We start from the raw sequence: 25,934 nt of genomic DNA, 5'->3' as shown, positions 1-25,934 counted from the left end.
CAGTCATTCCTCTTTAAACCAACAGTGTTAATAAATTGTTGTCGCTAATGAATTTATACCTCAATCACTTTTGTTCAGTGATCCACGTCTAATGATCTCAGCCTGACTTTGCGAGATAATTGATGCATCGGAACTTTCCTAAAGTTCAGAGTAAACTGCACCCGTCTGAAATTAATCACCAACACAAACCTGCATCACATGCTTGAAAAGAACAAGGAGGACATTTGGCATTTAACAGTCGCATTTATTCCATTCTCATAACGTGACATTTCTCTGACAGGAACAGCTACAACGATGAAAAACATTTTGAACTTGCATTCAATCGATATAAAATGTCAGTGGAATGAAGTCACACAGATTTGTTATGGGACAAGTTCATGATCATTTATATGATTCATTTACTAAATTAAACCCCTGGACTCCTGCCACGTGTCGGTTCATGGCTTGTTATTAGAAAAGACTGCATGTACAACTGAAGTCCGACCGATCACAGGAGAGAAATGAGGCTTCCACTCAGTCAGACGGACGGAGCAGACAACACAGGACAGACTGTACACTGTACCTAAACCATTTAAGAGCTGGATTTGTGCTTCACTTTTCTTTACTAGGCTGGGCTGAAGTGGTACAGGAAGCCAAAAGTTTAACTTGTAGGGGGTTAAAGACAAAGTGCTTTGGGGGTTTTATTTAATAAACAGAGCTACAGTGAGATGAGACATACACAGAGACAGGATGGAGGTTAATCAAGAGCCTTCATCAGAACATGAGTTTGAGACAGAAATTACAGGGTTTCTTTGCTTCACCTGAGCTGTACGCTACTTTCAGGAGGCTAAATCCATCAAAAGTTCATCCTTTTTCTTTTCCCTCTAATCAAGCATGAAATAATGAAGGGGAGACACTAAAATGTAATTCTCACACCATCTTAGTTTAACTGCATGAGTGGATTTTTGTATGTATTCAAGCAATTTCCAAAGAGAGAACTTACTGGGTTCAGAGATCATCATCCCAACAAAGATACAAATGGCTCATTTAGTGCTGGCTGAGTGTCAGTGGTCATCGGTCGACATAGAGCGAGAAACCAACCTGGGAGTACATCTAATTCTCTGACCCAAGGGGAGAAGAAAAGAGGAAAGAAGGCTGGAAGGTGAGCGTTTGCTCTCCTCTTAGTTCTCCTCCAGTTTGAGCCGTGCAAACTCGTTGGCCACCTCGAGCGCGTCCTGCAGGCACTGAGTGTTCCTGCCTGTTGCCTGTGCTGACATCTCCTTGCCGCCTCCTTTGCCGTCCATCAGGGGGCAAATCTCCTGAACCCACTCGCTGGCCTTCAGCCCACGTTTGGTCACTTCCTGTAGAGAGAGGAGGAGGTTAAGGACAGATCTGGACCTGAGAGTCTCCGAGCACACTGTGTGACTGGATGAATGGGTGTGTTACCTCTGGGACTTGACACAGGCAGATGATCTTGCCGGCGTCTGGGTCGATGGTGAAGAGCATGGCGGCGGTCTGAGGGGACTGCGACTTCAACAGCTTCAGTGAATCATTGAGAGCCTGCGAGAGGTGGGGGGGAGGAAAAGTTGAAGGGTAATTGCAAAGGGTGGAAAAAAAGGAGGCGAGAAGGAAGAAACAAGGAGCAGAGAAGTCTCCTAATCAGCACTATTGATGTCTCAAGGTCAGAATTAATGGGCCACAGAGCTGATTTGGTCCCATGGCAATTACACAATGAGATAAGCTATGAGACTGCCTGAGCGCTGTGCACTAATGCAGAGATAAACTGAATTTTAATACTGTTTGCACTTCTATTTCTGTACAGGATGCTGATAAAGTCTTGGTGTTTGGATTTAAGGTTTATCCTTGTATGTGTATGTACAAACTTCTTTTGGTCTGATACGTCAATAAAGATAAAACAGAAAACATCTAAACGGGTAAAAAGGGCTTTCAGATACACTATTAAACTCTACTTTTCATTACATGTTATTTTCTAGGTGGTTTTAAAACCTGTATTGACGCTCACCTTGGCTGAGGCTCCGGTCTCCATCACCATGATGAGCAGTGGCTGGTTGGGGCTGCTTGCGATCACCTCGTTAGTCTTTTCCAGGACTCTCTTCTGGATGTCAGCCTTGTAGCTGCGGTCCAGGTCATCCATGGTCTTCTTCAGGCCTTTTAGGGTGTCCCTCATCTCATCTTTCCTCCACTGGGAGATCACAGCTGTGCCTATCAACTGCAGAGAGGATGGAGATGTTGATGCTACAGCTCAGATTTGTTCTGCTGGGACGTTCTGGAGTCTTTGTGGATCTTACCTCCGTCATGTCGGCGATCTCTTTCTGAACGTCCTTGTTTGGGGCCTTCTGCTGCTTCACCTTTACTCCCAGGGCGGACAGAGACTGGTGCAGGGAATCTGCTTTTCTCTGGGCCTGGGGAATGTGGGACACAAGAGTTGTGAGACAAGGACAATCAGCGAAAAGTGAAGAAAGAAAAGAGGAAGAGCAGCGAAAGCAAGAGGGACGAGAACACAGATAAAGACGAGGATCAAACAGCAATTGTTTTCTAAAAATAGGACAGATTAATTTGTCCTCGGGCCTGGAGAGAGGGGGGAATGCAAAATGCTCCTCTTTTCTCAAAGTTCAATAAGTCAAAAATCATCCTCATTAAAGTTTCAACACTGGGCTAGTTTTTCTCACAAGGGATCCAAATAGGACACATAGTCTCATATTTCTGTCATGAGTGGCAGGGAAATAACCATTTGACCATCAACAAGTAATAATTTCATTTCAGACAGAGTGATACACTGTAGGAAGATTAAATCTATGTCATTTCTATTCTATGCAGTGTGGGTGGATGTGTGAATATAAACATATAAATCTAAATAATGCTTGGGGCAAAAGTGTGTGTGCGTGTCGGTGTGTGTGTCCTGACCTTGTGGGCCTCTGCTCCTGTCACAGCAACAATACGGCGGATGCCCTTAGCGATGGCCTCCTCTGAGACGATGACAAACGGCGCTGCGTGACCCGAGTTCTGCAGATGGCTGCAGATAACAGAAACAACAGCACATTACCAACGGGGTTACACAACTGTGGGAGGCAGCGGAGAGGGAGACTGCTGAGGAGCAGGGGGAGAAAGCATTATAGAACAGCAGCAGGAACAAGGGGATCTTTGAAGTGAACGCAGATAAAAAACAACATCAAAGTCTCATCAGGAAGCAAAACAAGTGTTCACTAAAGTGGAATCATTTTAAAACGAAGATGTGGCACGCTATGGTGAGGCAAGTGTCTCCTCCACTGCTTTAATCAGACCAAATGCACCTTAAAGCCTTTACACGGTAAGTGGGAAATCATTTTGACGCCAAAAATTAATGAAACGAAGTGAAAGTCTGGCTTAATAAATGCAGGAGCGAGAAAGTCTTAGCATTCAGGTGAATATTACAGCCGGGAGCAGACAATGTAAAAGTTGGTGAAGCAAATCTAATCGCTGGATTGAGCTCTGCAAAGCGACAAAGCTTTCACACCATAAAGACCCACAAATCTAATTAGTGATTTCTTCTTTACACACCGCCACCAGGCAGGTCTGACACCTCTGAAGACTGAAGACTTCATGCAGATAAACATTTTTTAACTCTTCTTCTCTGGTTTGATTTAAGCGAAGCTGCACACAAGCTGGAACATACTCAGGGTTTATATGTGAAGTGTTGCTGCTGACACGTTTCTATTTTCCATCCTCCCATGTGTTTTAGTGTGTTAGTGTTTCTGTTGCTTCACTCATTTGTGAAACTTCACAGACACACTTTGAACAAACACCATCGTCTTGTTTTATGACACACAGTTAGAGGGCATGCGAGTCCAGAAGCTGTGAGGATGACTCAGTGTGAGTGTGGCAGCAAAGCACAACAGAAGTAAACATCATCATAATAAACTCTACCGCTCCACAAAGGCAGAATGCAGAAACCACAGGAATGGAAGAAACTATGTTTCAAAGAGTTTGTAATTATGTCATGCTAAAAAAAAGGCAATGAGTGTCTTATTGTCACTTGTAATTACAGTAATTTCACGTACTATAAAAGTGAAGGAAAAACAAGCTTCTTTTAGCTGTGAGTGACTACTTCCATTGTTTATTAAATGTTCCTATCTCTCCCTCCAGTTTCTATTAATATCAACATAAACATAATACAAGTTTGTACAATAAAAAACATTTTAATAATTGATTTAAAAAGGGAACTACCGCATGAAGTTGCATGAATTTCACCAAGTCAAAAGCTAACATGGCACTGACTGCCTCTCTGCTAAGATATCTACATTAGCTTTAGAAGGAGTTTAGCTGAGGTTTCATTTTTACATCATGATAGAAGAATTTAGCTTCTGCCTCATTTAGCTTTGCGGGGGAAAAAAGATTTAAGTCCCTAACTTGGAATGTGTTTTTAGTTTTTGGTGACAGTGGTTGTGTTTTTTTTTTTCACCCTTTGTTGTAGCCACGTTTGTGAACATTTGTAAATGTAAAACAAGTGTTGCAAATATGCAAACCACCATAAACTTCAATGTATAAGACGCACTTTTAATTCTTTTTTTCATCTAAAAAATGTACTGCGTCCTATATACCGCTACAGCTTCGTCATGGACATGCGCTGTCATGACCGCCAGTGCAACCGCCATCCTCACAACAATAGCAAACTATCAAAAGTCAGAAGGGCTTAAATGTTAATCCTTCATGAATATTTAACTGAAAAACAAACATCTCTAAAAACATGAATTAAATTTAAAAAAAAAAAGTAAATAAATAACCACAAAAGTGAGGAACTACATTTATTGAATACTACTTCAATATACGAACATGTGTTTACAGTTAGTGGGGGGTTTGATAATCACGTTTGAATACATCACCAAGTTGGCTATGAACTCTGGGTAGCTGCCAAAAGAAAAGTCCGCAGATATGCGGACTCACGGAAAGTCCGCAATTTGGTGTTGAAAAGTTTGCATCGGAGCCCTCAGGCACTTGGTTATTTGAGAGCGGGACAGCACGAAGCACTCACACACTTGGAACCACCCGGAATGCGCCTCAAAGTCTGCGAGTCCGTGAGTGTGATGATGAACTTTACGTAGGCTGAACTCAACTACCGCACTGGTAGCAAGCAGGATGGCAAACTCGACTGGCAAAAACAGATGTTAGGCTATACTTTGTGTGTGTTTTGAAAATGTGTTTCAAATGAAAAGAAATTGAAATAGTGTTGAAGTAACTTGTATACACTTTATGTATAAATAGCTATAGAAAGCTTTTTTTCCCCTCGGGTGAACCACCAAAATCAGACTGCGCACTATACTCCAGTGCAATTTATACTCTGGATTTTACGGTAATTTGTCATCAGTTGCATTTTGGATGATAATGCTACATTCTTAATTCAGGAATAATAGAAAACAAGTGGTAGACACATTCCCCTCTGTTACAGTCAGGTAAATGTTTGTGGTCAGCTCTATATTTTAGTACTAACAATGAACTGAAGGTTCAGCTGTTAACTACAGAGACAACTTGCATACAGTGTCACACGTAAAATGAAAGAAAGCATTATACTCACGTTCCACCACAAAACTCAATGGAGGTGAGAGAACCAGCAGCACTGTCAGGGTCCTTTAGCAACTCCTCCACAGGGATACCGATAGACACGACACGGACAGGGTCGGGGTACGTCTCGTCGAACACGGCACGCAGGCCCTGGATGGCCTTTGCTTCTGCGAGTGGAGCATCCATGGCATACACCTCCTGCAGAAAGCAAAGAGTGGAAGAATAGTTTAGACTGAGTTAATATTGATTAGTATTGTCAGACTAAAGGAGGAGGAAAAACAGGTGACATAAAGTCAGGATAATTTCATGTTTCTAACCTTAGCATCTCTGATCAGAGCACAAGCGATCTCCTCAGTCCGTCGGACCTCCCCCGTGCTCAGAGCACCTTTAGCAGTGAAGTCAAAGCGCAGGCGGTCTGCCGCAACCAGGGAGCCCCTCTGGTCTGCCTCCCCCAGAACCCCCCGCAGGGCGAAGTTTAAGATATGTGTGGCGGTGTGGTTGCTCATGATGGGCCTACGACGAGCCTTGAAAGAATACAAGGGTCATTGGGTCAGAGTAGCAAATCAGAGGCAATCAAGCAGACAGAGCATTAGCTTGATAATATGGTGAAAGAATTTATATATACTTTTCTAATCCTGCAGATATTCTCACCTCATCTACACGTAAGGTGACACGGTCTCCAACCTTCAGAGTGCCGTAGACTGTCCCCACATGGAGAACATAACCTCCTCGGACTTGTGTGTTCTTCACTGTGAACTCCATCCGCTGCAAAGACACAAACGAAGACAGAGAGACAACTTGGTTAGACATCTTTGTTTGCAGACAACAGAAGTTTTGAGACCCTGTCAGGTTAGTTAGAACACTGACTCATATATTTTGCACGAGTTTTGTTTCAGCATTTGAAACTTACATGTACTTTTTTTGAAACACATGCCTTCAAGATTTTTGAATGTCTTAATTAATGCTGTAAGAAACAGAAATATAAAACAGCTTCCTTCATATCTTCATTAAAACTGTGAATTATTAGTCATACAAAAGACAAATTACTGCCATTCAAATGGATTGTTTAAGACAGATGGTCTTCTGTGAACTGCTGGGAAATGAATGTTTTCATGCCATTCACTCCTGAGACAAAGATGAAAACCGTTTATCATCTTTCATCATGCTCCTGTCAAAATTGTTATATTTCATTTGGCAGCCTTTGTTGTCTAACAGAAGGTCTCTTTGCTGACAGGCATTATTTGCACCTTCCAACAGACCAGCTAGTCTTATTTAAACACAAACTGAGTCATTGTGTGACTGCAGAAACAAAAATCAACGTTTCTGCCAAAGCTTAAATGAAATAACTTTTTTTCCTTTGAAAACTGACAATGTGACAGCTGCAAGTACGACTCACTAACAAAAAATACCCTGAAAAGGGCTTTTTAATACTCAGGGCTAATGGTGTTGTGATAAAACCCTCTCAAATAGCATCATCCATCCATCCATTATCTATACCACTTATCCTGTCCAGGGTCACGGGGGGGCTGGAGCCTACCCCAGCTGTCACTGGGCGAGAGGCGGGGTACACCCTGGTCGCCAGTCGATCACAGGGCTGACACAGAGACAACCTTTCACGCTCACATTCACACCTACAGGAAATTTTAGATTCACCAATGAACCTAAGGAGCATGTTGTTGGACAGTGGGAGGAATCCGTACGAGGGGGAACCCACACATGCACGGGGAGAACATGCAAACTCCACACAGAAAGGCCTCTTTCCTCCAAACAGAGATTTGAACCAGAAACCTTCTAGCTGTGAGGCAACAGCGCTAACCACTGCACCACTATGCAGCCCAAAACAGCATCAGTGGAGTTCAATACAAAGTATTGAGAGGCACAGACATCCGCTTTATTTTTGTTGCACTTACATCCTCTGAGCCATCGTCCTCTCGCAGCATGTAGCCCTCGTCAAACGTCTGCCCGCCCTGCTCGGCGTAGAAGGTTGTCTTGTCCAGCAGCACCCCACACTGCTGACCCGTGGTCACCTCATCGCAGAAGGCGCGGTCTCTGCGCAGGGCCAGCACTGTGGCGGTGGGCTGCTCGAAGTCTAGACACACAGACAGGATGAGGGTTAGTGTGTGAATGTCCTGAAAATACTGTGAACTTGTGGTGTGTTTATAAGAATGAAAATCACTGACTGTAGTGTCCGTTTTGATCCGAGGTGTACTTGTATTTGGGAGAGTCATCTGTGGCGGGAATCTGTTTGTTTCTCAGCTCTTCAATGGCGTAGATGTCCAGCATGATGTGGTCCTCATCTCCTGCACCCTTACCCTGAGATTTCAACTACAAACACAAACAGACATTGTTCTGTTAGTCGGGTATAGATACAAAATCTATAACACCAAACAGGCCATTAATACAACATCCAGTGAACATTTCGGTGAACTTAACTAACTTTGCTGGTTATGAAAGAGACTGTAATTAATTCTGTTAACTCTCTATGACCTACAAAAGCAAATCAGACAATCACCATCAGCGACTAGATTGATTATTTCTACACAGTTATTTTTAATGCCTGAAACTGCTGGCAGGTGGTAGGTGTCAGACAAAGCGATGAACCGCACGCTGCCTTTGTTTACATTTTCCACTGTAAAAAAGTGACTGATGCATATGACTGTAAAAGAAAGCAGGATGAGAATGTTTTGTTAAAAGCCACCACTTAAACATGTACAGGGCAAAATCAGCAAAGAGATAAGAGGTACGGCTTTGTCCACAGGGGGGCGCCAAAATCAACGCAAACTGAAAGTTCCTCACAGGAGCTTTAAAGAAAACCATTGATTTTAAAAAGGCATCAAAGTAACATACACATCCATTGTTTGAGTTATATTCAGTTGGATTTTATATCTGTACAAAAGATGACATTTTAAACAACGTTAAAAAGACGGGCTAAGTCCAGTATCTCACTCAATGCTCGTCTAAACTAGAAGAATCAACAAATATATGACTTTGCCGTTTTCCTTTCCTGTGAATTGGCTTTGTTACATGAAGTGCATACAATACAACAATACAACAATTATATACTAAGTGTGTGCACTCTCACAAAACCTCTCACTCATGTAGTGATACTCATTATCCATCCTATCTATGAAAAGTTTTTTTTTGCAAGCCTATCTGTACGGAAGCTGAAGACGGTCAAACAAAAGACAGCGAGATGCAGTGTAGCTCAACTTCAGTCTCTTTCGCTTGCTCAGACGCTCTCTGATTGGGTTCTGACTATCAGTATAGACTGCCAAACCACTTTTAATAAAAACAGTGTTTATGTAATATGTTGGACAGCAGTATGGCTGAAGTAAACTAGGAGAGAAATCAATCTTTTTGCACAACAACAGCAACAATGGGGGTTAAGGAAAGGGCTGTAAAGTAAACAAGGCTTTATTTAAACATTAGGTGCATGGATCCTGATTCTGACTTACAGTGCAATACTGGAGAACGCTGACACAAGGTAAAATAATGTCCCCACAGGAGAGGATATAAACTCTGTTTCCCTCACTGAGCAGTCAAGGACAAATTCAAACAATCAGTAGATATCAAAAGATTTCCTCCACCCCTCCATTAATCTCCTCACCTGTGCTGCCTTCTTCTCCTCTTCAAAGGCTGCCAAGTCCACCACCATGCCTTTCTCCTCTGCGATGAGGGACGTCAGGTCCAGAGGGAAGCCGTATGTGTCATACAGCAGCCATGCTGTGTCACCTGGAAGCACAGACGGAGAGCATAAAAAAATAGTTTTCTGTCTGAATAAGAGGTTTCTGAATGACTGCGTGAAGTGAAATCGTAATATGTTTTTTCTACTAAATTATTTAAGTAATTTTAGGTGTCTGTGCGGTTGTGCTTCTTTTGTACTTGTATTTAGCCTTAGCAGGAGTAGCTTCTGATGTTGGGTGAGGGTATACATAAAGTTGTAACCTCTTTTGACAAAGAACACTTTAAAATCCAGAGAATAACAATCTGTCAAGTTTGAATTATTGTATAAAAAAAGATTTGATATAAGGCATGTTGGTCTGACTAAAGAATAAATCAAGGAAGAAAGATCGAGTCGTAAAGCAAAAAACAAACAGTATTTGGAATTTTAAAAAACAATGGAAGAAGAAGTAAAGGAGTGATTGAGGAAACGGTGAAGAGGGAAATTGTTGGAGACGTATAAACAGAAAGGACAGAAGAAGATGACTGAGGGAGAATAGAAAATGTAACAGTGCACAGATATAATTAATTCTTATTAATAATTAGTTAAAATTATACAGCAGATTTTGATTATAAAACATGTTGTGCATCTCACCTGGGATGGTCTTGCTGTCTGCAAGGCTCATGATCTTCCTATCGAGGATACGGCGTCCCCTGCTGAGGGTTTTGAGGAACTGCGTCTCCTCCTCATTAATAACTTCCTTCACCATTTCTGGGTCTTTCTTTAACTCTGGGAACGCATTACCCTGACGAATGTGAGCAAAAAAAGATGAGGATCGAAAGGCGAGACAATGATGGAGAAGGAGAAACAAAGAGATAGAACAGAGAGAGAGAGAAGATGTCACTTCTCACATCCAACATTAACATTTCAAGACTAATGCCATAAAAGTCTATGTGTTTTTTTTCTCATTTCACAAGTGTGTTAAGTAGTGATGGCTCCATGTGCAACTTTCCATCATGAATAAAAGGAGAAAACCGGGGATCTTCACACTTTTAGCATCAAATTGAACACATATCAAGATCTTTTTGAAACCCCACAAAGGAATTTAATCCTCTTCACAGCAGATAACATGTCTCAAACAAAACTTATGCAAGTAATTTTTAGTAGCTTTTAATTATATTTAGCTTTAAATCCTTAATTCAGACAATGTTAAAGCAATAAATGCAGACAGGGACGTCAAAACTATCTCAGTCTAACACCTGACACAGATTAAGGCAGTTCTTTCTTATATAAGTGGCTGTGCTGTCAAAGTGAGTCTCAAAGTAATCTTTCTTTAAACCGAGGTGATGTAACATATGCTGCTGTATCAGACCAGACTACTCCATAACAAACTTCTTAACAGCAGTGACTACAGAATGAGATTTCATTTCACCTGATTGGCTGGACTTTGCATCACCTTTACTAGACTGAAACTGAAAAATATGAATGCTTCTAGTTATCACTAATTATTCTGTTCTACTAAAAATAAATGTAGTGGAGTGTAACAATTTCTCTTCTGTTGAAGCTGGTTATCTCAAGTACACACTTACCACCACCAACAGAAGTGATCTAAACTAACACTTAAAACAGCAACCAACTACTCAAAAAACTGCAAAACATTAAAAAACCTAGTTGAACTCAACAAAACTCACCAGGGAGCTGACCACCACGTCCACCAGAGAGGCGAAAAAGCCTTTCTGAGCTCCCAGCTTCTCGTGGGAATAACGGACAGCACGACGCAGGATCCTCCTCAACACGTAGCTAAACATGACGGAAACAACAAATGACTTTAGAATGACGTATAACATAAACATACATACTCTACAGTGTGTTTGTCAGCAATAAAAAAACACATACAACGTTGGAAATATAAACTACATAGGACAAGCAGAATAGATTGACAGGCATGTTTAGACATTTCCAGATTCATAAACTCAAAACAGTTAAACTGTGTTGCACACACTAATTACACTGTGCTGTGCTCCACCCGCAACAGATGGTGTTTACACTTCAGATACTTTTTTCAGCTCAGTAATTCCCTCTTTTATTTCCCCTGAAATATTAGTGTCTCACCCTCTTCCTGTGTTGTCAGGTCGGCCGCCGTCTGATAGGGCGATGGTGATGGTGCGGGCGTGGTCAGCCAGCACACGGTAGGCCATGTCAATACCGTCAGCATCCTCGGCGCCCACTTTCCCCGTGTAAGGTCGAGCTCCTGTACCCTTAAACACACAAGTTATGTTTGAAATGAGAATCAGATCAGTGGATCCCAAACTCTTTACAGATATACAGTACACTAAATCTCTGTAAGAAGGCCTGGCTCATCAAATAATTGTATTAATTATAATAAAGTGAATATGGTTATTAGACATTTTCCATACAAAACATCCAATTCCTAAAACTCCTTTTATATCTAGGCAAGGTCTATTCTTTTTTCCTTTTCATATTTATAGTGTAGGAGTACTGCTACCAATGTAGCATCTCAATAAAACAGCAAATGCCTTAGCACCAAGCCTTCCTAGAAGGTTTCTAGACCGCATTATATTTACTACAGCAGTATGCAACCTCTGTATTATCATTACATCACATAATGAGACATTGGCAGAAATCAACCACGATTCTGCTCATCACATTAGTGAGCAAAACCAAAGTTCAGCTAAAAACTGGATGTTAAAGGTTAAACATGTTGCTACAGGCTCTAAAGCTAATAAATATGTGGTTGTTCTCACTGGACATGCAATTTTCTGCAATGACAGTATACAAGATTAAATCTGGCATGTTTACATGTCCATTAAGTTACACAAACATGGTGCGTCTCAGTACCTTCTGAATGGCTTCAAAGTACGGGATGAAGAGGTCGGTGTCATAGTTAGACATCTTGTTCTGCAGCACAGACACCAGCCGCTCCAGACCCATCCCTGTGTCAATGCTCTTCTTAGGCAGCGGCTTCAGCTCCGTCTCTGACTCTCTAAGAAAAGTGAGACAGAAAACAACAGTAAAAGAGACTGACAGTGAACAGTAAATGAGCATATGCACCTTTTCCTTAAAAACCTGCGTGTTCTTTTTCTTCAAGGCTGCTGACTATGTGCAAGGTATAAGGAGTTCTACAGCTATAAAATCAGATCACTAGTTAACAACATGCAAACAACTTTAAATGACTACACAAACAATAGAAGGAAATGTTCATGTGTCGAGGAAGGGTGTGCACATATAATAAAAGTAGCTGCAGTTAATGGTGTAAATAACAGATGAGGATAAAGGTGTGTCCAAACATCACCTGATCTTAAATTATGATTAGTATTTGCCTGCTTTGCGACACAGATCTAAACACAGTCATTTTAACATTTTATAAATACCTCTCAGCTGTTTAGACGGGAGGAAACAGATGGAGTTAAACGTGTAATCTCAAGATCTCAGTTTCACTCTTTTTTTGGTGGCATCTATCGCAATAAACGTTTTTTGCGGGAGCACACGTCCCAGATATCCAGACAGTGCTGCACGTGTGACGTCCACAGTTGGCTCCGGTTGTAACTCTTGATTTTCCTGGCTGACGGTCGCTTTCCTTTTCAGACACTATTGTTGCTTTGTTGCATCTGACAACCACAACAGCAGTAAATAGAGAATCCAGATTAAAAAGTATCCGTTTGGCTTCTTTCACATTGAACCCATTTAGTTGGCTTTAATTGAACTCCAGTGTGTTTATCCCTTTTGGCTCAGATTGTTCTTGACAGTTTTTACAGAGCTAAATATGCCATCCTCTTTATGATCATACCCTATCAGAATGTGTGTGTCTGTTACCTGTTGAACTGGATGAACACCAGGTTCCAGATCTCCAGGACGTTGGGATCGTCCATGTTCACCAGGTGAGAGGCGTCTCTCCCTCCGATGCGGTCAAAGTGGATCTCACTGCAGGGGCCACATGGTCCGGTGTCTCCCATCTCCCAGAAGTTATCCTTCATGCTGCCAGGCAGAATGCGAGCCTCCTCCATCCTGAGAGAAACACAGAAAGCAGGGAGAGGATTATATTTAATCAGTGAATAAGTTGTATGAAAACGAGGACAAATCTGCAAAGTCAGGCTCAAACAATACAAGTGAAAAAGTGCCTTTCTGTCCTTTAATAATCTGTTTTTCAGGATGAAGACAGCAGTGTTGTAACAAGTGAGAGGGAAGAATCACAGAAAGTGAGATGACAAGTGGGTAAATGTCACCTGAAAGCTTTGATTAACTAGATAAATGTAGTTACTGGTTAACTATTATGACAATACCAAGGGGGGAATGTTTAATGTCTTGGGACTTGAAAAGATACAAATGAGATGAGGAGATTCTGGGATCAGGAGGTGGAGAAATGGAGACAGAGACACAATCTTTCGCCTGTTGTTGCAGGTGGTGCTGTGGCTCAGTGGGACTGGGGGAGGAGAGAAAAGGCTGTTCCACAGGGACTAATCATAACATCATGCAATTATTTTCATCAGGGGTAGATAGTCAGCAGTTTTTCTGGTATTCATGCAGAGATCTGTGAATGATTGTAAAGGAGTTAACAGGAACTCCCAGGAGAAAATGCAGATGATAATTGCTTAAAGACACCTTAAAACAAATCTCAATCTAAAATGTTAACCAATTCTTCTGGTTTCAAGCTAAGCTCACCCAAGGTCAATCCAGATCTGTTTGCACTCCAGGTCGGGCTCCAGGCCTGCCTCAGCGCTACCTCCAAAATAGGTCACATACAGACGTTCTATGGGAATACCGAACTCCTTGGTCAGCAGATCCAAGGCCATCTCACAGGCCAGATGCTGCAGAGAGAGGTGGGAAGATGCAAAATGAGATATGGGTAGAATAAGACAGAAGACATCAACTACTACTACTATGTTTTTTGCAGATATGAGTAGAGGTGCGCCTGTCCTGTAAGTAAGAGGCATTGTAGCACAAAATTGCAAAGTAAATTAGGAAGAGAGAGCACTGGGTATCAACTGTCCTACTTCGTGTCATAGTCACAATTATTATTAAAATAATACAACTTAGCTGTATAAAGGTTATTGTTTTTGTTATGCGTTTGTTTAAAGTATAAGCCTCAAATCTCCAGTATCAGTCAGTTTATAATTTCAAAAGGCTAAAAAGAAATTACACAACTGAAAAGGATGACAGTGTAATACCTTGAAGTAGTCACCAAAGGACCAGGACCCCAGCATCTCGAAGAAGGTGTGATGGTAGACATCTTTACCCACATCGTCCAGGTCGTTGTGTTTGCCTCCTGCTCTAATACACTTCTGGGTGTTGGCAGCACGATGAAGCTTGGCCATGGGGTGGGACGGATCAATGGTGTTGAGGAAGATGGGCTTGAACTAAGAAGAAGAGGTAGAAAAAGGAAATTAGAAATTGAGAGTTTCTTACAAGAATCTTATACTTTGACACAACTCTGTAAATCAGTGGGCATGTATCCAACATCCAGCCTGAAGAGGAGTGGCACAGAAAGTTTGGAAAGACAGATGTATGTATGGTGTACCTGGTTCATGCCAGCATTGGCAAACAGCAGCGTGGGGTCGTCCAGGGGGATGGTGGACGATGAGTGGACGTACTGGTGTTCATGACGTCGGAAGAAGTCAATGAACTTCTCTCGGATTTGAGCCGCACTCATAGAGGAGTCCATTCTGAACCAGCTCTCTGAAAACAGAGAACATTGAAAAAAAGATAATAATTGTAAACATCAAGCATGTTTAAACATGCAGCTCTCAAGGGTGGCAGCAATTTCTAATTAGCTCAACATCCAATTAAATTATTCAGGGTCAGTAACTGAGTTCCACAGTGACAACATGAACAGTTCTTTGTAAATCACCAGTACAGCTAAAACATGTTGTTAGTTGCACATTAAGCTCCAACAGCTGGGTTCATTTAAAGTTTGGAAGTAAGATTATTTGGTGATTCATACAAACTGTTTTATTAATTGATTAAAAAGTGTTTGAAATGTTGAAACCCTTTTAACTCTAAACAACAATTGTTCCTTTTTTAAGGATTCTCTGCAGGAGTGAGAGGTTAAAGACTCCAGCCATGTCTAACCAGTTATTTAAAACAGCAGCTGTTTTTGGTTCTGTTTACATGTGGTATTAACCTAGCTGAAAAAAGCTTAAAACTAACAGAAGTTTAGCTGCACCCTGAGAAATGACATGAACAGAAACTGGTGATCTACTGAGAACATTGGGTTTTCTAACATAGAGCTGCATGTCTTCTGAACATTACATAACTTATAGACTGCTAAAAGGTCAACAAAGAGGTTTGTTTTGTTTTTTGTAAAAATGTGCAATCTGTCTTTCAGGTTATCTTTGAGGTTCAACAGAGACTCCAAAACTGGAAGTTAAACATTTCTGTGACTGTTTTTCAGTTTTAAACTGAGCTACACTGCTGAAAAATAACTTTATGACCAGTGAAAACCAGTTAAACCAGCTTAACCTTTCCAGCAAGTCTGACATTTGCCTCAAGGTCTGCCTTACTTCAATACGCTCACTGTGATTGGACACACACTGAAATACAATAAAACTGAAGCACAGGCTACAGTATGCTCAGTAGTGTATAAATAATATAACATGTAAATATCATGAAGGGATTTTTGTCTAGACTCAAAATAATGTTGGTGATATGACCATGCCATGTAAGTGATGAAATAACTAGTAATGACAGGCATGACGCATACAGTTTCTGAAGTGATACCTATACCTTCAATATCTCTGGTCCGGCCATATAGTGGGCAATGTTGCTAAGAAGCAGGCAGGATTGCTTCATGTTTTGTGTGTAATGCTGCCACACCAGAGAAAGAAAGAAAAGATCCTGATCTGCCACAGTGGCAAATTAGCCTTTGGCTCTTCTCATGAAACGGCAACTCAGGAATTTTTACGTGCAGGGAACTACTCCCAAGCCGAGAACAAATTTGGAACAAGCCGTTTATGATATGAATTTGTGACAACATTGCATCATCCTATTACTGCAGTATGTCATCACTGAATCATTGAAGTAACAGAATGATTAGTTTTTTATGCTTATCATTTTTTTGTCCACATTACATCCAGCCTTAGAGCTTGAATGCATTCAGTGTACCCATCGCTGTCATTGCTGCTCACACAGGATATACCGAGTGAAACATCAGGAGAAACTTCAGTCGTGTTTACACCTAAAGCAAAGTTCACAAAGTACCTGGGAAGGCCTATGAGAACATCTGTGAAAGAAGGCAAGAACATGCAATTCAGAGGTCTTATTAAAAGGACAGGCACTGGACTGACAACAACTGTGGAAAAGAGACACCAAAGTGGACTTTTTCCACCTTTGCAAAATGAGGAGTAGTATATCTCCAGTACTGTAATTTTGCACGATCTACAAATTCCACAATTTTAAGACTACACTTTAGACATTAGAAAAACTGATGTGTGACAATGAAATGAACAAAGAATGTATCAAATAAAATAGATAATGGCTAGCAGCAGCTCCTTCCCACTATTCAGTTGCCAAGCAGCATATAAAATTACACCTGTAAAAAAGTACTCATAATAATTTTGAAGGACATTGTGTACTTTTCATTTTGCTATGATGAGTATACAAATAGTAATACATCTTTTTCTGTTACTCCCTTTCCCTCAATCAAGTTTCACTTCTTTAGTTAAGTTCCACAATAAAACCAAAATGTCTAATGTGTTTTGCCTCTTCTGAGGTTTCTTCCAATTCCTTTGTGTGTCATGGGCTTTGGGTTTTTCTTTTTTGTCTTGAACTGGATTAGCCACTCTTGCTGATGATGGCTTGTGAAGAGACAACGCAGGTGACACTGGCCTACACAATTAAACATAAACCTTGTTCCATGACAAATCAAGTAAGATTGAACGTGGCTAAATTTCATTTTAAAATTGAGATACAGACAGCCAAATATTTGCTTACAAGTAAAAATGTCCAAAGGCCTTAAGTAATGTAATTAGGCAATTCAAATTACAGAATCAAACCTTTTAGATAAAACAATTCAAGCCCGTAAATATCCTTAAGGATTTAAATTCATACAGCTAAATTAAAAATATTTTTGATCTAAAACCCAACCACCATGTCTTCAGTATCACTAACAACAGTGTGCTGCCTATAATTAAAAGGAAGCAGAGTTGAATTCCCATCAGTGAATTCATTGGTAAACTAGCTGGTAAAGGAAACCACACAGCTGGTGCCTTTAGCTCTCTGGGGCCTGCAAGCGGACGGTAAACAGCCCCCGTCCCCATCCTGACTACCAAACCACACTGTTGGCAACCAGAGAAAGTAGCAACATTGGGGTGAGGGGATGGAAATTTTAGCCTCTGTGAAAAAGGGTTGTATGAGGAATAAGTTTGCATTAAAAAGCACTATAGTGTGTTAAAACTTTACATATTGATGTTGAGCTCAGGTGTTGGTAAATAATGAAACCAACATATGTGTCCAGAGTCAAACTCCAAGTTTGTCAGAGTGTGTCCAAGTCAAGACTTGGCCTGACTATACAACCAGCTTGTTAATACTCAAATATACATTTACATGTTATATCCAGAAGGCCTCGCATTATACAGTCTCATGGGTTAATTTCCATTTCTCATGCTGACTATACCAGTTCTGTCATACCACATTTGTACCTCTGTTGTAAACAAGCGCACAGGGATAGTGCCTTATGAAGTTTCAAGTCGTACGAAACAACATAGTTCATCTCAAACAGGCTATGATAAGCATTACTAGATTATCAGTCGATTATAAACTGCTGTGTTGGGCAGAAGCGCTTGTTAGCTTGACAAGTTGACGTTAGCTGGCTAAACTAGCCTGACAAGCTACCTCTATATGTTCTGCCTGGGGAAGATATTTTAACACACAACGCTGACTGAAAGCCTATTTTACTGAATGGCAAAGTAAACTTTATTAACTTAAATAACATCTGAGCACGTGTTAATACTCACAGATGTCGCTATTCTCACAGAATGAATCAGTTGCTCCCAAACGCACAGCTTAGTCCACGCTGCGCGACCAAAAGGAAAGTACAGAGTTAGTGAACACGCCTATGGCTGCCGTCCATTGGTCGGTCGAACCGGCACATCCGTAAATCTCAATTTCTATTGGACAAGCCCACTGTCAATCTAAGCCGAGCCCGCCACATCAGTGGTTCGAACTACACCGGCTTGGCTGATGCAATTTAAAAGACACAGGTGTCAAAAGAAAAGAATGGGTCAATTGATATGTTTGCTCTGTTTTACAAAGAAAGGTTGATGTGCACATATTCGTTATAAAAATTCAATTATTAATTATTCAATAATAAAAAATTGTAGTTGTTATACAAATAAGCTCATTGTTTAGGGTCTGGCTTTGCCGTAATGACAGTAATCAACGATTTTGTAATCATTTGTTACTGTGAATGATTATTGCAACCGCTCACATCAGATTTTCTGATTGCTGATGTAATTTCTTTCAATGCCATAAAATGACGGAATCATTTATCTGCTAGCTGTGTTTCCGGGGAACAAGTTTTGTGTAGGACTTGTTCACACGCTGCGGAGTCTACTCTGTTGTATTTCGTTGAACCATGCCGACTGACACTAAACGTGTTCGCGGCCCAGAAGTGTCCCAAAGTCCGTCACTGTTTTTGTGCAAACCGGCGGCTGGTCTTTTGCACGGCCCCAGAGCGGACGGTCGGCAGCGGGATCAAGTGGACGTCCGGCCGGTTTTCGTCCGGTGCGGGCTGGTCAGCCAGGCCAAAGGGTCCGCGTACATCGAGGCTGGAAACACCAAGTTGATGTGCTGTGTTTATGGCCCCAGAGAAACAGAGCGGAAAGATGAGACAGATATGAAATGTGGAAGGTATGAAGTAGTATTTTAGAATACATTTATTATATTTTACTTAATTATTAACACTATAGGAAACCCAAAGTCTGCTACTTGCACATTCTGCTTCTCACAAAGGTGAAGTTTATTGAAAATGTCCCCAAGACGGACAGAGTTTTAGTGTCCTGCAAAAGATACATACGATTACTTTGAGATGTTATTTTATACATAATTACAATGAAGAACACTATGCTCTGTTAACAATCTAATTTTATACTATGTAAGTCTGTAAACTGAGCTAATGGTTTACAAAATCACTTAATATACTTCTCAACTGGACTGTTCATCTGTTCGCAAAAGCTAATTTATAATGAATTTACGGAGAAACCAAAGAGACAGAATAACCTTGTCTTCCTCTTTATGTATCCAGGTTGACAACGGACATGCGTTTTGCTCCGTTTTCCTGTCCGGAGAGGGGCTCCTGGATTCAGGGGAGCCAGGATAAGGATCTTTCACTGATGTTACATGAGAGTCTGCAGCCAGCCATGTGCCTCCACAAGTATCCACGCTCTCAGATAGAGGTCAATGTGATGGTTCTTGAGAACAGCGGTTCAGTTCTGGCCCATGCAGTCACATGCGCCTCTCTGGCTCTTGCAGATGCAGGAATTGAAATGTATGATCTGGTGCTCGGTTGTTCCATCCGCCAGGATGGAGCCTCCTATGTGGTTGACCCTTCTTACATGGAGGAAAACAGCTGCAGCTCAGTTAGCAGCGAGAACCAGGGCGGTCTGACTGTCGCGTTCCTCCCCAGCTTGAACCAGATTTCTGGGCTGCAGTCAGATGGAGAAATGACTGAAGAGACTCTGACAGCTGGAGTTCGAACCTGCATTGAGGGATGCTATAAACTGTATCCGGTCATCCAACAAGCGCTGGCCAAGGCCGTGCGCAGGGCTGCTCCCCCACCATCAGAGAGCTGAAGGATTCTTTCGCTAATAACTTCTCAGTTTATACTTTTTCTCCTTTAACTTTTTCGGTCTTTACTCTGACAACATTACTTATTTTCTTTGTTTGCTGTTATTTTCTGTAAAATGAAAACTCATAAGACTAATTCAACTGTTTTCTTATAAAATAAATACGTTCTGGCCCTGAGGCTATACATTTGCAGGAGTGGAAAATGCTGTCAAAAGCACACTTATATTGCTCCTTTGGAATAGTTCAGGTTACTTTATTATTAACTGCAAATTATAAAGTAAGTGCAATATTTTGCAGATGGATTTGGTCAGCAAAAGGTCTTCACAGTGGCACTCTGTCATTAGCTTTGCTGGAGCTCAGGGTTAAAGGTTTAAACTTGTGTTATCTGGAAAGCCCCTGAAACCATGTTACTGTATCTCAAATTTGTGGTTTCGATTCCACCTGCCTAAACTAAACTGAAATGTTTTGCACTGTAGAAATAATCATAATGCCACTAGATGTCCCCCAAACTAAGGGTTCTGTAATTTAAGGTTAAAACACAAGTTTAAGAGAAGTTAGGTAATACTTCTCTAATATAAGAAAAGTGTGTCATATTGCTGCAAAAACACATTAGAAAGTTTTGTGCCAATGTTGGCGTTTTCCTTTCAATAGTGGGTTGAGAAAATTACAAATCCTTGGATTTGTAAAAGCTTAGATGACCTCTGACTCAGCATGAAAATGTCACATAAATGACTAGCTTTTTCCAGTACTTATGGTCACATTTAAACCTACTGTGTGGAGTTTTAATAAAGGAAATAAAATAATTAAATAACCTCAGTCGAGGCGGAAGAGCCAGGAAATAATCAGTGTATTACATACTAATTTGCCCCTTACAATTTAAGTTAACTTACAAGTGGAAAAAATCTGGAGCAACCCCATGAGGACTTAAACAATGCTCTAAGGATCATGAAAATCCACCGTACATTTTATTGTACGTTTTTTTTTTTTTGGACAGAAAATTAACTAGAGGATGGTGTGGTTGTAGTTTTAATATAGAAAAAAAAACTTTTCAACTTCCAAAGAATGTTACACAATGAAATGGTGTCTCGACATTTTGGTAAAATGGATGGTAAATGGACTGTACTTATATAGAGCTTTTCTAGTCTTTGCAACCACTCAAAGCTGCTTTTATACTACATATCACATTCACACACGGATGGCAGAGGCTGCTACGTAAAGTGCCCAACTTACCACATTCATACCCGTTGGCTAAACCACTGGGAGCAATTTGGGGTTCAGTGTCTTGCCTAAGGACACTTCTACATGTAGCCTGAGGGAGCTGGGGATCGAACCTCCGGCCTTCCGATTAAAAGACGATCGACTTTGCCACAGTCGCCCATTTTGGTGCCCTCAGTAAGACACCCACTGGCACCTGTGAAAGAAATAATCATTTACTATAATATTTCAGAGCAATTATAATTAAACATTATTTAATTTTTCATTATTTATATTGGAAATAACTCAAAAATAATGTTTCTCACCATTCAGTACAACAAAGTTGTGCTTGTTTCGATTAAGATCTCTTTCTTACCACTTGTTGCTTGTTCTCTGTTACCATCAGGTTATGGGGTTTTTTCTTAAGGATCCTGGCTGCAGCCTTTGTTCTTAGTGCCTTTTTAAGCACAGCAGCCAACACAAACAGAACAAAAGAAAATATGTGGATGCTGAACTTTCCTGGCCAATGTGGAAGGTTTGTTCCCTTTAGTCTAAAACCAAACCTATAAAACTATTGACAAAATTCTGTTTAAAATGTCTCTGTAAAATAAAAACAAATCCATTATTTATACAGTTATATATACAGTTCTGCTGACATAATTCCAATACTGCATAACAAGTTTGCCTGCCTCTGAAAAAATATTTCTAAAAGTATTTGACATTGGCCCCGGTTTGGCTCAGCAGTTAAATCAGTGGCTCTTATACAGAGGCTATACAGTCCTCAATGTGACAGCCCCGGGTTTGACTCCAACTCTCGGCCCCTTGCTGCGTGTCATCCCCACTCTCTCTTTCCCAGTATCTGACACTATCCACTGTCCTCTCTATGAATTAAGGCATAAAACGCAAGAAATAAAAAAAAAAAAATCAATATTTAATTTGATCACTCAAGTTTAAGTTTCTTTAAAGTGAAGTTGATAGAATCCCAGAGAAATTAAGTCTGGTAGCATGGTCCATGATCTACCAGCATGCTTTCTCACAACACAAATCTGTAAATTAGAAGAAAAAAAGAGATTCTAATTCTAATGCTTTTCTAATTACAAAGTATTATTGTCTCATATCGCGGCAATTTAGCTGCTGTGTTTGAGGCTACTCCCTCGAGTATAAACAGTAATTCTCAGCTTTGGTTCAATTCTCAAAAAACAGTTAAACTCAAAGTAATATAATGAGTAATATGAAATTTTTCACAACATTTCGTAAGTTGTGCACAAGTAAACAGTTACATGTTTGCGATTACATAACTGAATATTATAATATTTTATGTCCATGTAGGTTAGGAACCTTCATGTAACACAATATAAATGCATTTCGGCAGTGTGTGTGCAACACAGTGTAGCATCAGCTTAAATGGCCACAGTTGTTTCACTGTGGTTAATGCACGTAAGTGAAAAGGGCCCCTTATAGCAAGTTTGCACAGGACCCTTCACTCCTTTTGAGCCGCCCTGCACATGATGTCTAAAAACTGTCAGTCCAGGAACCATGTTGGAGGACAAGCCTTTCGCTTCCTCATGTGCCATACTGTTTACATTTCTGTATATTTTGCCTCTGTGACACACACATACACACACAGAGGCTGAGTGCCCATCAGTGTGTCACTCTGTTAACACTGTGGTGTGATCGGGAGGCTGAGGTCAGTCAGAGACCTCGTTTTCCCGAAACATGACTGTCCCAGCATTCCACGGCTCAGCATCACACAGATAAAAATTCTGTTTCCTGTTCATCCAGATACACTCCCGACCAGGCAGATATTTACTCTGCAAAATGTTTGCTCTTAATGTCTGCTTAATGTCACCGTCCAATCTGTGGCTGTTGTGTCACAAGAAGTGTTTCTACTGGCAGATAGAAACACTTCCTGTAATATATGCACAGCACTGATACTACATTTCAGAGTAAGTTTACTATTCACAGAGTGTACTGCAGTTTCTCTGTCTGAGAAAATTATTAAAGGGACTTCAGCCAGGTATCTCAGGACTGGCTTGTTAACAGATGTGGTAGTTTAATATGCAGAGAGGAATGCTATGGAGCTGCATTATAGGAAGCTTAGCATGCTTTTTGGAGCTTGAGCCACACTACGGAGTAAATAGAGTATAAGTCAGCTACTGCTGCGTCAGTTCTGACCCTGTCTCACATCTGTGTCTGAAAGTCCCCTTTCTTACTCACAGAAGAAAATAATCACATGAGAGTGCATTTAAGCAGCACAGGGAGGTGTTGTCTTCAGGTCCTGTTAACAGTAGAGGCAGAGGAGTAGTGATGAGCCAGGTGAAAGATGCAATCTGCAATGAGTAGTGAAGCCATGTGGATGTGTGCATGACCCTGAGTCACCTGCAGGGTCATGACGTGATGAGTGAAAGTGTGAGTGAGTAAATAAAACACATAATATGTCAGTGTACGTCATACTAATAGCACAGGAGTGACAATCCTGTCTGTTTCTGTGTGGACTGGGTGCTTGAGTATTCCATCTGTTTATTGTACTCTGCTCCTTGTGAATGTGTTTATTTTTAATTTTATCAGTCTGTCACAGACCTCATTATCTTCCTGGTATCAGCTCTGAGTGAGACAAAACAGCTGCAATCACCAGCTATGCTGTGGGTGCGGAGGTATGTAGCACCTCGCAGTAAGCTCTCGAGTCACACCAACAGATTCTGTTTGTCTCAGTCTGCAGGTTAATCAAGTTTAAACACCTGCCTGCACAGAGGGTAGATAGATTTTATGAAATTTATTATGAAAATTATGAAATGTTTTTTAAAGTAATAGTTATTTGTCATAATATAGTCTAGGGGAAATTTCATTTCCATCTCAATCTTATATCTTTAAGTTGGGTATATAATTGTTAAGTCTCCTGCAGTTGCCAATGTGCTCTGTGTCTCTCGGGCTCAGTTACAAAACGTCTTGTGGCATCATGCGGTGCCATGCAATGACGAAGTTGGTGAAAGCTGGATTTCCTTGTCTCCTTCTTCCACCTGTATGGCAAACTAGCTAAGAAAACTATTTTATGAACAGCAGAATGACATTCCGATAGGGACCATAAAACACATGATAAAGATCTTCTTATAATGCACCTGTTTGATGGAGGTATAGATGTTTGTGATTTGACCCTGTTTTTAGCAGACATGGAGCATCATTAGCATTCATTTGGGGTCATGTTTTTGTCCACCTGACAATATTAAATCTGATCTTCTCTCTCAATTTATCTCTGATGTTGTTTTCACAAACTCCTGAGGTAAACATCTCGGTCTTTAGCCACTAAATGCTACAATATTCACAAAGTAGACTGAACACCTTCTCAATATTGAATTTTACCAATACATTAGAGTGCAATGAATGTTCACTGAAGCAATTTTGTAAGATTAAGCAATCTGAAAGAACTATTCTGACCTGTATTGTGTATGTAGCTGAGAAAAAACATAAATGCTTCAATCTGCTATCTGCTATCTAGAGAAACAAAAGGAATCTCCAACCGTTATACCCAAAGTCATTTTAATATATTGAAAGTGGTGGAGGAATACTTCTATCAGCTTTGACTGAAGGCCAGTTTGAGTAATAACATTGCAGAATACTTAATGAGAATGAAAGAGGAGGTGAGGTCGGGCTCAGGTAAAGATGGTTTGCCTGAAATAACAGTACTTTTTGTTACAGTGCGTGTAATGCTGCTTTACTTTGTTGTCAAATGAAATTACTCTCACATAATCACTGCTATTCCGAGGAAGAATAATTAACATTATGTGGAGATTGTGTTGCATCATTTGAAACAATAGCTTTTGGCCCAAAGACCAACTTCCTACTTGACTTAAAGGTCACCTTCCTGTTTGGCTGGGTGGGACGACTTGCTCACAAGAATTTCTTTACAATAGGACCATGTGAAATATCACTTGACTAGCAAGTAACAGCAATTCTTTGATGTCAATGCTAAAAACAGTATGCCAAGATGATTACAATGACAATTCTAACATGCTGAGGTTAAATTGGTATAATGTTTGTCTTTTCATGTTAGCATGCTATTATTTTTGTATTAAAATTTTCTGTTTTTATATCATCTTACTAAATTGTTAGCAGCATGCTATCATATGCTAATTAGTGCAAAACACCAAGCACAGGAAGGAAGGAGGAAGGAAGGTATACGTTATTAATCCCCAAGGGGAAATTCATTCCCTCATTCACTCACTGCTACACACACAAAGGCCCAAAATACAAACATGGACTGACAGGATCCCATGGACATGCACAAATGAAGAGATGTCAGAATGAGGGGGCTGCACGAGGGGGATTTGGTGCCTTGCTCAAGGACACCTTGATGGAGCCCAGGAAAGGAACTGGCACCACTCCAGTTACCGAGCTACCGTCTGAGCTACTGTCTACCCCAAAGCTACCCCACAGCTGAGGCTATTCTGTGGTCATACACCAGTGTACAGTCCGTATTAAAATATTAACATGATGATAGCTCTAGAGTAAGCATTAGCAATTCATCAAAGTCATCGGGATTCATAGTTTGGGCACCATTAATATCTGTACCAGATAATTATAAGATATTATAAGATGAGAAATGATCAGTAAATATTATTATAATACATGAAAGAGACAGAAGATACCACCATACCCTTATCTTACACATGCACACTCTTAAACATCCACAGGAAAAGAGTCATAGTTGTGATAGTAATAGGGTAAACACTGTTTGTTTAATATGCTT

At 40.6% G+C, this 25,934-nt stretch overlaps 2 protein-coding genes across 2 annotated transcripts; one reads left to right on the top strand and one right to left on the bottom strand.

Annotated features, from left to right (window-relative positions):
- Positions 1 to 229: 229 nt before the first annotated feature.
- On the bottom strand, positions 230 to 18,228 carry aars1 (alanyl-tRNA synthetase 1). Its single transcript, XM_069686964.1, has 20 exons — positions 18,166 to 18,228; positions 14,733 to 14,890; positions 14,383 to 14,571; positions 13,877 to 14,022; positions 13,031 to 13,222; positions 12,056 to 12,200; positions 11,309 to 11,454; positions 10,888 to 10,996; positions 9,851 to 10,001; positions 9,143 to 9,267; positions 7,716 to 7,860; positions 7,446 to 7,624; positions 6,187 to 6,300; positions 5,853 to 6,059; positions 5,549 to 5,733; positions 2,905 to 3,013; positions 2,289 to 2,402; positions 2,003 to 2,209; positions 1,426 to 1,539; positions 230 to 1,340 (listed from the first exon to the last, which is right to left on the bottom strand). The coding sequence occupies exons 2-20, from the start codon at positions 14,874 to 14,876 to the stop codon at positions 1,161 to 1,163; spliced, it is 2,901 nt and encodes a 966-aa protein (XP_069543065.1). The 5' UTR covers positions 14,877 to 14,890; positions 18,166 to 18,228; the 3' UTR covers positions 230 to 1,160.
- Positions 18,229 to 18,753: 525 nt separating this feature from the next.
- exosc6 (exosome component 6) lies at positions 18,754 to 20,124 on the top strand. The gene is made up of 2 exons (XM_069687094.1): positions 18,754 to 19,060; positions 19,455 to 20,124. The coding sequence occupies exons 1-2, from the start codon at positions 18,786 to 18,788 to the stop codon at positions 19,999 to 20,001; spliced, it is 822 nt and encodes a 273-aa protein (XP_069543195.1). The 5' UTR covers positions 18,754 to 18,785; the 3' UTR covers positions 20,002 to 20,124.
- Positions 20,125 to 25,934: the final 5,810 nt, after the last annotated feature.

Source organism: Semicossyphus pulcher, unplaced genomic scaffold (genome assembly GCF_022749685.1).
Source record: "Semicossyphus pulcher isolate SPU_LCO1_2020_fin unplaced genomic scaffold, fSemPul1.0.p SCAF_8, whole genome shotgun sequence".
Classification (NCBI taxonomy): Eukaryota; Metazoa; Chordata; class Actinopteri; order Labriformes; family Labridae; genus Semicossyphus; species Semicossyphus pulcher.
This window is presented reverse-complemented; position numbering and strand designations above follow the sequence as displayed.